Raw genomic sequence first — 15,830 nt, 5'->3', positions numbered from 1 at the left:
ATATATTTGTACATGGTGCCAAACCACGATATTATCTGTACAATACAACAGTAGCAAGTAATGTGGATAACGTTTCACACAAAGTAGATGTAACTTTGTACAAGGGACATGGCCCAGTTGTTTAACTTGATGGGGTGTAGATGCACCCAAGCTCAGGTGTCCCTACATGAAAAAAGTAGCGCTATGAATAATACATTATTGCAGTTGTGGGGACTCATGAAGATTTGTTATTGAGTCTGTGCAGCTTTAGGTATTGCTGGTTGAATGGCTAAAGAGTCTACTCATGGCTAAGTCAGTTACTAAATTTGACTCATTTTACTCTGACTCCTTGTTGAGACTGGTGCGTGAGAGCTCATTCAAAGTAAATTTTACCTTCAGTATCTTTGGGATTTTTTTCTGGAAAGAAATAGTACAGTTGTGTGTACAATTGGTTATAGCCTTTATTTTAAAAAGGTTTTCTCATAATTTTGGTCAGAAAGTCAACTATAGACTAGAGGTCCACAAGTGCCCATGTGGATTACCATGGCCACTGCTCCATTCACTTTTATGAGACATGTGGGATGGTTATCTCCTTCAATCTTATAATTGTGATGTTAGTCAAGATAGGAGGTAAATGTTATTAGTGGAAAATGTCCTTACTGGCAACCCCTAGAAAAAAATCAGACTGGAAACTTCAGTATTGATTCCCTGTGACAGTGGGAATTGTAAATGTTAATGTATATAATTTATATTCTAAGCTGTTTCCCAATTGTTTTAGCTTACAAAGTCAAAGTATGGGTTTGAAGAAAAAGAAGCTAACTGAAAAAAACATATTTGCCGTCAATGTATTATAGATTGGTTGTATTTTGCAGAACCAGCTAACTTTATGAATGGTGTCATATTTGTAGCACATAAACCGTATATATACTTGAGTATATGCTAACTCGAGTATAAGCCGAGGCACCTAATTGTACCACCAAAAACTGGGAAAACCTATTGACTCAAGTATAAGCGGAGTGTGGGAATTACATTGGTCACAGCCTCCCCAGTATATAGCCAGCAAGCCCCCAGTAGTATATATCCAGCCAGTCCCCAGTAGTATATAGCTAGTCCTCTGTAGTATATAGCCAGCACCTTGTAGTATATAGCCAGCAAGCCCCCAGTAGTATATATCCTGCCAGCCCCCAATAGTATTTCACCAGCGTGTCCCCAGTAGTATATAGCTAGTCCTCTGTAGTATATAGCCAGCACCTTGTAGTATAAAGCTAGCCATGGGATTTGGATGGATGGGACTTGAACCCAGCACCGCAGCACTGCAAGGCTGTAGTGCTAACCACTAAGCTTCCCATTTACTAATAACCATTTAATCATCATTGTCAACGGGTCAACATGGATGTTACATTGGTTACCTTACTGTATAGAATAGATAGGATGTAATATGGTAAGGTTTACTGTATGCAGGACAGGTGTCTAGTTGCACACTGCAATGAGACAATAAAAGTAGGGCCAGGACCAGAATTAGGTACCCAAAAGGTATTGGCCCAGATATATTGTTGTGTCTATAACAGTTTTATTGTCTACATTTGCATGAAAAAAGTGTCTTTGAAGCTTGTAGAACTGTGTGCACATCCTGACAACTGACCAGATTAACTGAGAGCGATTGATACTATTAAATAACGTGGTGCAACTTGCACAAAGAAAGTGCAAACTGCACTAAGACTGCACTCATCTGTGATTTAGGCCACATGAACACAAACATAAAATTTGTTATTTTTGCACCTGTTTTTAAAATGGATATGACACAGACAAATATTTTTCTATAGGGTCCAACACACCCATGGATTCCATGGCCCCAGGTATGGGGCTGTATTATTGTGTCAGCATGTGCGCTGACTTCACACTATGAGGGCATACAGGTCTTAAACAATGGACCGACAATGCACACAAAAAATAAGACCTAATGCAATTAAAAAAATAAATAATAAGGCCCTCCCCAGAAATAAGATGTAGCGTCAGTCATTGCTACATCTCCCCCCTTGCCATACCTGGACAAGAAGTTCACATTGAATGAAAGTATTATTGCTAAATATGACAGATGGGGCCAGTGATTCTAATAGAAAAGGAGTCACAAGAAAAAGAAGTTGACATGACGGTCTTTAAATACAAAAAGGTAGCTTTTTGTTCATAAATACCGAGAATCAGTAAATGTACCATAGATTGTTATACATGGAAATAGAGTCATAAGACTTTATTGATTGGAATTCAGAGGTTTATGCTGATAAAGAAATATTGATTTTTTTGCTCAATAATGTTCATGAAAAAATAAAACATCTGCTGAAAATAAGACCTAGTGCCTCTTTAGGATTAAAAATGAATATAAGACATTGTCTTATTTTTTAGGGAAACACGGTAGTAATATGATGCTTTCACTCTTTGTAAATAACACAATTTCAAGCTGCACATCAGAGCATATTGCAGTAACCTACCCTACAGCTGATATTTCCTGACCTATATTCAAGCTTAAATCACTGTAAAATAAAATGGAAATTTCTTGAATATGAACAAAACCTCCTGTGGACTGCTCAGTGCACTTAGCCGTAATAAAAGGGATCTGGGCTACAAGTCATATTATCAGAATAGCAAATGATTTATGTTCCAGGGAGTGAAATCAAATCCATCCAAATGTGTCATAGAGAATATAAAACATTAATTGGTATAAAAAAAGGGCATTTTTTAAAAACTCCCTTCTAGATATCTATTATTATCTCATATATTATTATAGTAAAAGATAATAGTAGAAGAAGATTACAGGTGATGAAACTTTTTTCAGTTTAAGTAAGAAAATAGATGTGCAGGCTATATAATTATAAGTCCCTATTACACCAAAGCTCCAAAGGAGCTACTTTGGAGCTTTGTCCCAGCAAACAAACTTATCCTTTACCCAAAGTTCTGGAGAAATTGGAAGAGAAAGTCCTTCCCTGTATGGAGCACAGTGTGGCGGTCATGCAATCCCTTAGTTTGGTGGGACTAGTGCTCAAAGCATCTTTAAGGTGTATATGTATGTTGGTCCAAAGAATAATCTCATCTGGTGGGCCAAGGGAAACACAGAATATAAAAAAAAGGAAGAATTCTTTACAAACTACTTTATATTGCATGCAAGGGTTTAATGGTACATGTATGTACTTTAGTACCAATATAATATTTATAGTAAAAATCACAACACACAACTAGAACTTTTGGGTTTGCATCCATATGGGCAATAGGGTCCTAGTGGTTCAAGATAAGATACATTGGGTTAACAGAATTATACATTTTGTTTTGTTTCAGAAAATGGTCCATGCTTAGGATCCAGGAAACCGAACCAGCCTTACGAGTGGCTCACATATAAAGAGGTGAGAATGATTAAAACTTAATTTGTTACACACATGATTCATTCACTTGCTCAGAGTCTATATTAATGCTCATCGGGAAAGCCTAGGCCTCAATATTCCTTATACAATTTGAATAAACATGACAGCTACAAGATTTATTACAAAAATTGTCCTTATCTCCATGAGATCTCTGTGAGACAATTAAGCCAATTAGCCCCTAAAGACATGTAGCGCTACCCGGTATAAAGAGACAGACAATAATTACAGCTGTATGGGTTAAACGCTGGTTAGCACGCCCGCAGATATTTGGCTGCTATATTCTATAATTAGTCATATTAAAGCACATCCGACTTTCCAATTACTGTACCTACAGAAGGAAATCACTGAAAAGCAACATATCCCTTTGTATACTGTGATTTTGCGACTTGCAGAACAATTCGGTAAAGATTTCAGCATTGACATTAACGGCTGTTATGAAAAATAAGTATAGCGCTGCTTTACATTTACTGCATGGAAACATGAGATCTGGCATAAAGAGTATAAAGGGAGGCATGGTGTTTAAGAGTCTGCATGTCACAGGATAAGCAACCATAAGGAATGCAGAAGTACAATGGTGGGAGTAAATGGATGTTATAGAGCAGAACCTGTTCGTGTATGAATGTGTCATGCTGGGAAATCTGCAACCCCTCTCTTCTGTGGATGTAAACTAAGCAAGGAATGAGTAGGAGAAGAAGGTGGGGAAAAGTCAAATGGATGCACAGCTGGAAAGGACAATACTGACGCGCGTAATAGTACAGCACGCGTTGGGTGCTGGTGCATGGAGAGGGCTCATGGGCTGATGTATTCTTTACGCAAGGTCCATAAATCCTGTACACCCCCCCCTTTCCCCCCCCAGGGAGACCTATTGTTTCAGGGGTTAAATATTTGACCACAGATCTCTCAGGGTTCTTGGATCATCAATTGCAGGGATTTTTACAAATTCTTCCTGTCTATTCACGACACACTAAACACATCCAACAGATTTTGAGCGAGGTGGAAACGTTATTATTTAATAGGGACATTAGATGTCTCCTAACTCTATACTGTTATAGAGCACAAAAAGGGGTGTGAGGCAGTTCAACATTTTTAGAAAAGAGTGGTGATGTTTCAAATAGCCAAATAATTTATATAGTGCAATGTATACATTTCACACTTGAACATAATTATTTTATATATGATGACACATTATTTGTCCAAACTTGGGATACTATGATGGGGACCGGGTTCATTCCAAGTTATGCAATTTGTACTTTGGGTATTGGGAACCCCAGTATATATTTTTTGAGGGTAGACTTGGCGTGGCCTTGGTCCTATGGCGTAAATTTATCAACAATGTCGTCTTCATTTGGGCAGGAAGAGAAGAAACCCTTTTGGAGTGTTTACTAAAATTCATGGTAACGTTTTTTTATTAAATTTTACTGAGAACTATAATGAAATTAAAATTTATACCAATTGCCATACTAAAGGTATTATATACTGTAATTAATGCCCTTGTGGAAAAGATGGGGACACCCCCTCTGTAAACATTTTAAAAATGTCATTTTGTTTTTGATACTTTGTTTATTTTTATCTGAATATGAAATAAAGTTAATTTTAAATCAAATTAATTTAATTTAGTCTTATTGTACCGATATTGGAGTCACGATGAGGGAGACTATTATTGTCCTCCATTTTATACATGTTATATTAGCGCTGTTTCTTCCTTTTAAGTAATGTTCCCCTTTTATAATTATTCACGTTAGTGATAGTCTTAGTCGGGACTGTCCCACGTTGTTTTACAACTATAAGCAGTTTCCTGTGTGAGTCTATGTGCTTGTACCTTTGGATATATATATATATATATATATATATATATATATATATATATATATACTTGGTATAAGTTATATAAGTTATATCCTGTTGACATCTGTTAGACATTTAATTGGAATTATTAGAAATCCCCCATGGAGGAAATCTGCATATCTACAATTTCAACAACATCTCTGCAGCTTCACCGTTCAGGTAGAGCATGTTCTAATGCTCATTTATATACCCAGTCAGTTTCCCTTAGGATTACAGTGCACGTATCCAATCTTATTTGATTTGTGGTCTTACAGGTTTTTTTTTTTGGGGGGGGGGGGCCTTGTTGGTTACCCCCATATAAGGAAGGTCATTCACAGATCCCAACTAAAATTACATAATGTTTTTTGCACCGGTAATATTTAAAATCTTTTTTCAATATCATATTTATCAGACATTTTAGCGTTTCGATCCTCTGCTTGCACTTTAGCTATATCCTGCAGCCTTGTAGGCACAAGTTATAGTGTAATTCTACATTGGCAGGACCTGGCTTAGAATTGTATGACAGTGTAGCCACCCGCTGGATACATCACGGGGCCGAAGCCTCCTGATATAACCGGTGGAGAGGAGGGAAAGGGTTTTCATTGTGTGCCAGCGTATAATAACTTCCCCCCATTGAGTTTACAAGCATTTTCATAATAAGATGAAATATCTTGTCTACAAAATGAATAACTGCTACATTGGTGTGTGCATGAATTTGGGGACCACCAATGTTCATGTGCATAGATTTCCACCCTCCCCTCCATCCAAATGGAAGTAACTCTTGTGAATGGTGGAGGTCCTACTGGTTGCCACTATCAAATCTAACATTTCCGCAGATCAGTGCCCTTTAAATTGGTGTTTTAAGTGAAAAAAGTTGATGTTATCTGCTTTACTTCCAGGTATCAGATAGAGCAGAATGTTTAGGGTCAGGACTACTACACCAAGGATGTAAGGCATCATCTGATCAGTTCATTGGAGTCTTTGCACAGAATCGGCCAGAGGTAAGATCTCATATCCCATTTCTTATATACTGTATATACTTTTGCTGCGGAGACTGAGTGTCATATTTGTGTCTTTACAGTGGATCATCTCTGAACTTGCTTGTTACACATACTCTATGGTGGTAATCCCACTATATGATACTCTAGGCCATGGTGCCATCCGCTATATCATAAACACAGGTAAGACAGTAGTAGTGGATTATTCTGGATGTACACATGAAGATCATTTTAGTTGCTCTTTGTTATTGTATAGGGGAGAGTGTTGAAAACATTCTTCTAATATACTTCATTAAGATATTCTTCTTGGTTTGTAAAGAAACAGGCCGCAAAGTTCCCTATAGTTACAGTGTTACTTCTGCATTGCCATGGAAGAGCTGTCTACCTGTCTACCATATTGAAGACAGGTCTCTTTCTCTCCTCTTCTGTTTGTTTACACATCTGAAACAAGTGATTGTTAACCCTTCCTGCTCTCGCCCTGGCTGTAGTATGCTGTGAGCATTATTTTCAAAAATCACACATAAAGTGAATGGGTCAATTCTCCCTTCTGAGAGCTTTTAGAAAGCACACAGGGAGATCAGATGCAACATCATAGTCAGCCCCATTGACACACTGGAATATGGATCTCTATGGAAGGGAGCTCTGGAGCCTGATACTTTACAAATAAGCAGAATTAAGCAGAATTAATAGTACGGCGAGCACCAGGTCCCAGTGCATGGATAGGGCTGAGCCCTCTCCATAGCCGGTAAGTTTTTCGCGGCATATTGCTAGCATCGATCGCAGGTGTTATCCCGCATGGGCGTCACCATCGTCACTCTCCATGACGTCATTGGGGAGCGATGATTGGTCGCCATGAAAACCTTGGGTCTTCTGAAGACCCGAGGCTGTCTCTCTTTAACCCATTTATTACAATGTGCAATTTGCACTTTTAATGAATGAGGCGGAAAATACCCATATACTGGCATACTGTAGTATGGCAGTATATGGTAGGAGAGATCAGACAACCTAGGGTTAAAGTACCCTAGAGGGTCTGAAAAATAGTGAAAGTAAAAATAAAAAAGTTAAAAAAAAACTATAATAAAAAAACCCTAAAAATTAAAATCACCCCCTTTCCCCAGAAGTCATATAAAGATAAATAAACCCGTAAAAATCATAAACACATTGGGGCACATTTACTTACCTGTCCCGTTGACGCCGCCGATCCGGAATGTCTGACGAGGATTCGGAGCTGCCGCGATTCACTAAGATCGTGCGTTCAATTTCCTGCATGTGTCGCTTCCCCCCCTGAGGTCCGCCGGAGTTCACCTTCTTCTTCCTGGTGCTCATCTTGCAACACAATTTGGATGAAAACATTAGAAAACCAATACAAATGTGGTATCCCCGTGATCTAACCGACCCAAAGAATAAAGTAGACATGTCATTTGGGGCGCACAGTGAAAGCCGTAAAATCCAATCCAAAATTCAAGCCCACAAAAAAATGTCGTAAATGCGTTTTTTCACAATTTTAACTGAATTTGGATTTTTTTTCCCGCTTCCCAGTACATGGCATGGAATATTCAATACCATCACTATGACATGCAATATGTTACGCAGAAAACAAGCCGTCACAGAGCTCTTTACATGTAAAAATGTAAAGGTTATAGATTTTTGAAGGTGGGGAGTGAAAAATGGAAATGAAAAAACAAAAATGGGCCAGGTTGTTAAGGGGTTAATGAAGTATATAAGAAAAATCTTAACCACATCACCCCCACACAATATTAAAAATCATCTCAAATTATGGTTTATATATTATTATATTCATAGAAATAACCGAATATTTAGCACTTACTTCCAACTTTAGTACCAATGCAATTGTTTAGTTTTTTTTATTTCATAAGAGAGGCAATCCTATTGTTCAGGAACTGATTCTAATAAAACGTGCTTTACAGTATATATATTTACAAAGGGACCTCTGATGGCACATGAAAAATTGATAAATAAAGATTCCCCCATGTGATGAGGTTAAAGTAGAAAAGCTAATCCTTAGCTTACCTGCCAACTCCACTGAAAAAAATGGTCTCCAACGGCACAGATTTAAGGGACAGATTCTTACCCTTTATAGTCTTAGACTCTTTTTCCACATCACATTTCTCAAAGTAGCACAACTAGTATTTATTTCCGACATATTTCTTATAGCAGGAGGGGTCTGGAATGAATTTGTGCCTACCTTTTCAACATTTTGAAAAATTGCAAATCTGTCAACCACAACTCTGAAGTGTTGTCTGAAGTGAAGTGAAGAGTGGATTGGGTTGGCAAAAAGTTGCACAAAAGCCATATATAGCACAAAACGGCAGATGCTACAATTTGAGATATTTTGAAGACAGAAAACTGACGCCAGTACAATGATATATTCCGTTGATATTTTTGTATATTCCTGCACTCCTCTTCACTCTTGGGTGTTACTGAAGGATATGTCCTGCCACTGGGGACAGAATGTTGTCCGAGACCTAGGAGTGAAGAGGGGTTCAGGAAACAAGACAAGGTAAGCTAAACATCTGACATCTGTAGAAATGGGGAGGTCAGGTTTGGGGTCTATAGTTTTTTCAGTAGTTTTTATTTAGAGAGTCTTTAATACACAGTATTTTGATTTAGAGTGGTTAATAAGTAGTCTGTATTCAAGGATACAGAGGCCATATGTGCTATTTATGATCCAAATGTTGTAGGTGGGGTTATATCTTATATAAATGAAAAGGGCATATGGACAAATATTTTGTGCAGCACATATACATGTACAAACATTGGAGGATTATCATATTTTTCATTATAGAGCACCATTCATATGTATTTCTAACAGCCTCTTGGCATTTATAGCCGCAGGTTGACAGTGGTTCCCCTTACCTACTAAGCCCCCATGGAGCTGCTCAGGTTGCATCGGTGGTATATTCGCCCTCTTCTTGGCTGCTCATGTCCAGATATGTGTTTCATACATTCACTTTTCAAGATAATTGCTATACAAAGTGATCTACTACATGTTCTTATGTTTCACTACCGAATGGTTGTGTTTGAGTTGGAGCCTATCAAAGGTTGTGCCTGAATGTAGCAGCAGGGGTTGTCTGCTCAAAATAAGTACATTTTAAAGGGCTTTGCACTGGGTGCACCACTCATGCTCCATTGCACTTCCAGGGTATCTTGTGTAACTGTGAGTCATATGAAATTAAGTAATTTACTAATATACATCTGCAACTTTCTCAATATTTTAAGTAAGCCCCCTGGTTCAGAGATTTTTTTTTTACCTCATCAGTTGCCATTCTTGTCCATAAAATGGCCCACATGATGGGTCAATCGATCTCTAACTGTCCATGACCTGGAAGGGACCTTATATTAGTATTCATGAATATAAGGTCCTGGAAGGTCATGGACAGTTAGGATCAGATGGCCCTCCATCTCCTGCCATGTTATCAACAGGAATGGCAGCTGATGAGGTAACTAACTATAAAATCCTGCTTTGTATGAAGCTACTTAACATAGGTGGCTATGGTGCCCGGGCTCAGTACGGAGAGCACAACGCGTGTTCACCGTACCGCGCTGTGGCCACAAAAAAGATATGCTCTAGTTTTTCCTGTAAAAACGGCATCATTTTCTATGGAGAGGGGAGGAGTGAGCAGCGCTCATCTCTCCTCCTCTCCAGCGCTCCTGATGTATGCCTGTCTGGCCATTCCTCCATGTAAATGCACCCTTTGTATGTACCCTTTTTAATATATCCATTGAATTATGTCATAACGCTTTTAATGTGTTCTTGGCAGCTGATATCTCAACAGTTATATGCGACAAAGCAGAAAAGGCCAAAATTCTTCTAGAGAATGTGGAAAAAGGAGAAACCCCGGGTCTTAAATCTGTCGTTCTCATGGATGCAGTGGATCAGCAGCTGGTAGAAAGAGGAAGAAATTGCTCAGTACGCATTCAGACTATGCAAGAAGTGGAGGTAATACCCATAATTACCAGAAGGCACCACATTGACTTTAATAACAAAATATATGTCATGTTTATATATTTAATACACAATTGCCTCATTTGAAACCTGGAAGTACTTGTGTTTAGGGTAGGTGATAGAAAAGCAACATGAAATGAATGGGGTCTATAAATAAATAATAATTTTGCACCCCAGATTCACCTTTGTTTAAAGAATTTCATGCATATTAGGAAATTATCTATAGATATGTTCATTATTGCTGTGGCTGTTCCTCACATAACTATAACTGGACTAATCCATGTGCGGATACATTGGCCAGTCAGCAGAAGAAGAAAGACATTGGGGCACATTTACTTACCCGGTCCGTTTGCAATCCAGCGGCGCGTTCTCTGCGGTGGATTCGGGTCCGGCCAGGATTCACTAAGGTAGTTCCTCCGCCGTCCACCAGGTGGCGCTGCTGCGCTGAAAAGCATCTGAACGCACTGGAATTCACCGAGCCGGACCAAGTGAAGGTAAGCGCGTCCCAAGCAACACTTTTTTTGTTTTAAATGCGGCGGTTTTTCCGAATCCGTCGGGTTTTTGCTCGGCCACGCCCCCCATTTCCGTCGCGTGCATGCTGGCGCCGATGCGCCACAATCCGATCGCGTGCGCCAAAATCCTGGGGCAATACAGGGAAAATCGGCCCAAATCGGAAATATTCGGGTAACACGTCGGGAAAACGCAAATCGGGCCCTTAGTAAATGACCCCCATTGCCTCTGCTATGTGAGATTTACAGTCCACTATACAAGAGAAATATAAGAGCTGGTATATGGAGGTTAACATTACAGAGTGTCCCCTACTGAAGAACACCTGACTTACAGACAACCACTAGTTAAAGACAGAGCCCTGTGACAGACACCACTGTGACCTCCGGTGAAGCTCTCTGGATGCTTTATTATAGTCCCAGACTGCAATGATCAGCTGTAAGGTGTCTGTAATGAAGTTTTATAGATAATCATTGGTCCAGTTGCAGCAAAAAATGTTGAAACTACAATTGTCACTGGGGAAAAAAAAATTGTCTGCTTTTACGGTTATAAAATATAGTTTCGATACATACAAATTCAACTTAAGAACAAACCTATGGAACCTATCTTGTACGTAACCCCCCGGGGACTGCCTGTTCTTCAAAGGAACTGCGTACCCATTCAAAGGCGTTGTCCACCCACCAAAATAAATGGCAAAGTATCTAATGTGTAAAATATTAAATGCTGTGCTTTGTTTCTATGTTAATTGTCAAATGGGAATGGAGTAGGGGGTAGGGGGGTAGGGATACCGGGAGTAACAGGACAATGTGGGTGAAGAGGTGTGAACTGACCTCATGCCACCCTATGAAGCTCCGCCTCCTTCCTGTCACATGAAGTGGTAACAATGGGTAAAAGGGTATGGGTAAAATGATATACCAGTATTCTACCCATGAAAGCTTTTACACTGTCGGTGAGTGGACAATCACTGTAAACAGATGCTCCTATTTCTCTGCCAAACTCTGCACTGTTTATGTTATTTGTTTGTCTGTATTGCTACGTATTCACACTTGGTGTAGGAAGGGCATGACACCCAGTTATTGGCCTCTGTTTAGGGGGGACCCGATAAGCAGGAAGGGGCAGATTGTGAGGCTCAGTGCTATGACTCGCTGTCTGCCTTTGTGTCCAGCTGTTTCAGTACATATATATTCATGATAATAATATTCTCAGTATAGTAAAGACTGTATGTGTACACGGACACTTAGATTATGTTAGTCATGCTAAATTGTCATATTTTTTTTTCTCTAGGAATGTGGAAGAAAAAACAGAAGATCGCCAGTTGTGAGTACAGCAGATAGCTCAACTTAAAGCTAACATAAGTTATTATAAGAATGTGCTCTATGTATTATTTTTAATAGGAACATTGGGGGAGATTCATTGTACCTTCTCCGCCAGTTTCCTGACTTCTCTGATGGACACTGCCCTGTTGGGGAGCGAGTCTTCAGGGGTGTGAACGCCCGACACACTGGATTTACTATAGTCTCTGCCAGCGGAAACCATCAGAGACTATAGGGAAAACTCTGCCGGTCCAGACCTGGCATTAGGTCCGAACTAGTGGAGTTTGCGCCCGTATTTACAATGAGGCCAGAGCCTCTTAGTAGATATCTGCTTCAGACTGCCAGCGGGGGAAATTATCTACGAGAAGCAATTGCTTCTGGTTAGTTGTATCCCACTACTTCCACTCCCTTGCCTGACTCAGCACAAAACATGACTGTATGCAAATGAGCCTGAGGGAGCCTGGAGCCACTGAGGCTCATTTGCATACAGTCTTTCATCCTGGTGATTGATGTTCTTTAACAACAATAACTAATGGATCTTTAAAGGGGATATATTAAGTGTACACTACAGAGAAATATAAATAAGGGTAAACTAATTGATAGATCATATAGAAGGAAGTGGCTCACTAATGTTCTATATACAATCTTATATACACAGACACACATAGCCCACACACATTGTCCATCCCTGTACTACCACCACTATTGTCTTGGCCAATCCAATGATGGTGTAGAGTCAATAGGTGAAATCTTCTTTTTAGGAGATCACACAAACTTGCAGGACAAGTATTTTGAGCCTTTGCTTCCCCCCAGAAGTGGGAAACCCCCCAGCGGGCAATGACGTGCATCTTTCCTCGGTTGGCCTTAGACCCTCCATGTGTAATAGCATTGTCCATAGGTATCAGTTGTTTGCTGTTTATGCAGTATTAGGGGCAATGTAGGCATTTATGGCCCAGTTCTCCTTCTGTACACTAAGCCCCTTACATTGTCTCAAGTCACATCATGTTGCACATTCAGACCACCTGATCAGGACTGCAATTTATTTGAAACTTTTTAACCATAATTTACTCCAAAATTGCAACGTTTTTATACGTCCATTTCTGAGCTTTAAAGAATTATTAGGCACAACACTGAAAAATTCTTGCATGGATAACTTTGCCAGGCGAGTAGAAAAGTCACTAATTTAGGAGCAAATATACAAATGTGCCAAAAAAGTCACAAGAAAATAAAAATAGAAAATCCTTAGATAAAAGACCACCAAAGAGTGATAAATCAACCCCTGTGTCTATGACTATTTGATTTCTTGTTATCCATCCAATGTGAACGTTGTTTATGTTTCTTGTAGCCACCTACACCAGACGACCTGTCTATTGTGTGCTTCACCAGTGGTACAACAGGTGAGTTTATATGGTTTTGCTCCTCTAAATATCTGTCATTTAAATTAACTAAAATGTGTATATATATATATATTTTTCAGCAGTATTAAAACAGTGTTGAAGTACATATAACATATTGCTATGTAATGACCAAAAAAATAGGATTATAATAATAACAACAATAAAGTTAACATTATATATTCTTAGCAACACAATATTATGATGGCAGATTTTTCAGTTTTTATAAATCCTAAATTCTATCATTTCCAATAAATACTTAATTCCTGGAAAACTCCTTTGGGCAACACATGGAAAAAAAAATCAAAAACCAGCTTTGGATGCCTATTTCTCTTGTCGCACAGCCTTTTCTGGTCTGTGGCATCTGCACCCAGCCAAACTGAAGGTCACTGGAACTGCTTCTGCCTATCCAGTCACCTCAAGCCATAGGACCTCACTTCTGCTGATGTTCTAAGTGATGTCACGTGGTCTAAGGAAAAGAAGGAATGGCCTCACTAAAGGGGTGTTCCCATTTCAGCAAATTAAGATTTTTGTTTATATGATGAAAAGTTATACAATTTTCCGATATACTTTCTGTATCAATTCCTCACAGTTTTCTAGATCTCTGCTTGCTGTCATTCTATAGGAAGCTTCATTGTCTACATCCTGTGGAAGGTGCATGGCTCGTTATAACCCACATCTCTGATTACACTCTGATACTAACAAGCTGTGCACCTGTGTGACCATGGTCAGATTTCTTTCCACTGGAAGTAAACAATTAAGCTTTCTATAGAATGACAGCAAGCAGAGATCTAGAAAACCACAAGGAATTGATACAGAAATTATATTGGAAAATTGTATAACTTTTCATCATATCAAGAATAATAAGTCCTTAAGGGGGCAGTGACTTTTTCCTCCACTGTTTTAAACATGATCTCTTCTGATCTGTGTATAAGACATTCTGTGCCAATAACTTTGTTTTCTATCCCAGGCAATCCCAAGGGTGCCATGCTGACCCACGGCAATGTCGTCGCTGACTTTTCAGGCTTTTTGAAAGTGACAGAGGTGAATACTTTGGAATGTGATGTAGGCCTACAGTATATATGCACACACATATTCTGTACATATTATACAATATTTTTAACAAACACACAATTTATAATCTTTCTACTACCAACAATATTTTTTATTGAACCCCTTCCTTTAACACTTTACACGATTACATGGGTAAAGTCATACGTTCCTATGTGAGCCCATATAAACATAATAATACCAAATATTCCACATACTGGGTTATTTACCATATTTCAAAAGAATTTAAGACTGGGTGGACATTTTACCATAGTACAAATGGCGATTCCCTATAAGTTTCTTAAATATATAGGATTTATGGGCCAGGTCCAGATATGGATGAATGGCAGCACATTCCAAACATCAATGTGCAGCCTTTTACTGTACAACATACTGATCCATTCATATTATTAAAAATCTCAACAACATGTTAGGAAAAGTATTGAAATGATCATCTAAAATCTACAAATGTGGTTGAGCATACTAAGAATTATGTGATCATCCTGGATCCCGCTAAACCTATGTATGCTTTCATTTCTAAAGATAAGTGGAGGTCCAGCACACTATACACTTAAAACAAATACCATATGTTCAGTAAATAAAGTATTAGAAAGCAATGAACCCAAAAAGGGAAACTTTAACCCTAAACATGTTTTAACCCAGCCTTGTGAGGGCACAATTTACAGTATATTGGAAACCTGTACGGTTGTCATAATCCCTCTATAGTCTATCCTGAGACAAGTAAGGTCATCAAAATGTGTCTTGCCCCTTTAAGAATCAATATTTCTGACCAATCAGTGATCAAGGCCAGGTATTATGTAGCAGCAAGATGAATTAATAATGAATTAAAATCCATCTGTATTCAAAACATTAATAACGCTTATGGTTCCAGACCAAAGTGTCCAAAACCCCAAAGCCTTACACTGCTATTAAGGGCCTGAATAAACTTGTCTTCCTGGCATGCTGGTTTACAGATAAATTTTGACTCTTTGTACTGAAGCAAAAACAGCTATGTGCTCTCCAGAGTCTCCATTTAAGCAATGTAAATGGTCTATGGCAGTGATGGAAAACAATTTAGAGGCCGAGTGCCCAAACTACAACAAAGACCCGCTTATTTATCGCAAAGTGCCAACACAGAAATTTAATTTGTGATTTATACTCCCTTCTCTGTCACAGTTTTCATTGATACCAGCCCCTGAGGACACCAATAAAGCAGAAAATAGTCCCAGATAGAGCTGTCACTTTAATATAGCTCTGTGCACAGCAAGTCCTGGGCTGTCTGGGACTGCAGGAAGATACCTCTGGTGATGGCTTGAGTGCCCACAGAAAGGCTAAGAGTGCCACCTCTGGCACCAGTGCCATAGGTTAGCCATCGCTGGTCTATGGTA

General features: G+C 39.0%; 1 protein-coding gene across 5 annotated transcripts in view; it reads left to right on the top strand.

Annotated features, from left to right (window-relative positions):
- ACSL6 (acyl-CoA synthetase long chain family member 6) overlaps window positions 1-15,830 on the top strand; it is a 99,744-nt gene that overhangs the window by 58,325 nt on the left and 25,589 nt on the right. For all 5 annotated transcript variants that reach the window (XM_072145967.1, XM_072145968.1, XM_072145971.1 and 2 more), the window contains exons 4-10: window positions 3,307-3,371; window positions 6,113-6,214; window positions 6,295-6,394; window positions 9,994-10,172; window positions 11,970-12,002; window positions 13,344-13,395; window positions 14,363-14,436. In XM_072145967.1, the coding sequence (XP_072002068.1) occupies window positions 3,307-3,371; window positions 6,113-6,214; window positions 6,295-6,394; window positions 9,994-10,172; window positions 11,970-12,002; window positions 13,344-13,395; window positions 14,363-14,436 (605 nt within the window). The remainder of the gene's footprint in view (window positions 1-3,306; window positions 3,372-6,112; window positions 6,215-6,294; window positions 6,395-9,993; window positions 10,173-11,969; window positions 12,003-13,343; window positions 13,396-14,362; window positions 14,437-15,830) is intronic.

Source organism: Engystomops pustulosus, chromosome 4 (genome assembly GCF_040894005.1).
Source record: "Engystomops pustulosus chromosome 4, aEngPut4.maternal, whole genome shotgun sequence".
NCBI classification, from domain to species: domain Eukaryota; kingdom Metazoa; phylum Chordata; class Amphibia; order Anura; family Leptodactylidae; genus Engystomops; species Engystomops pustulosus.
Note: the sequence above shows the minus strand (reverse complement) of the source record. Positions and strands in the feature narration are given on the sequence as shown.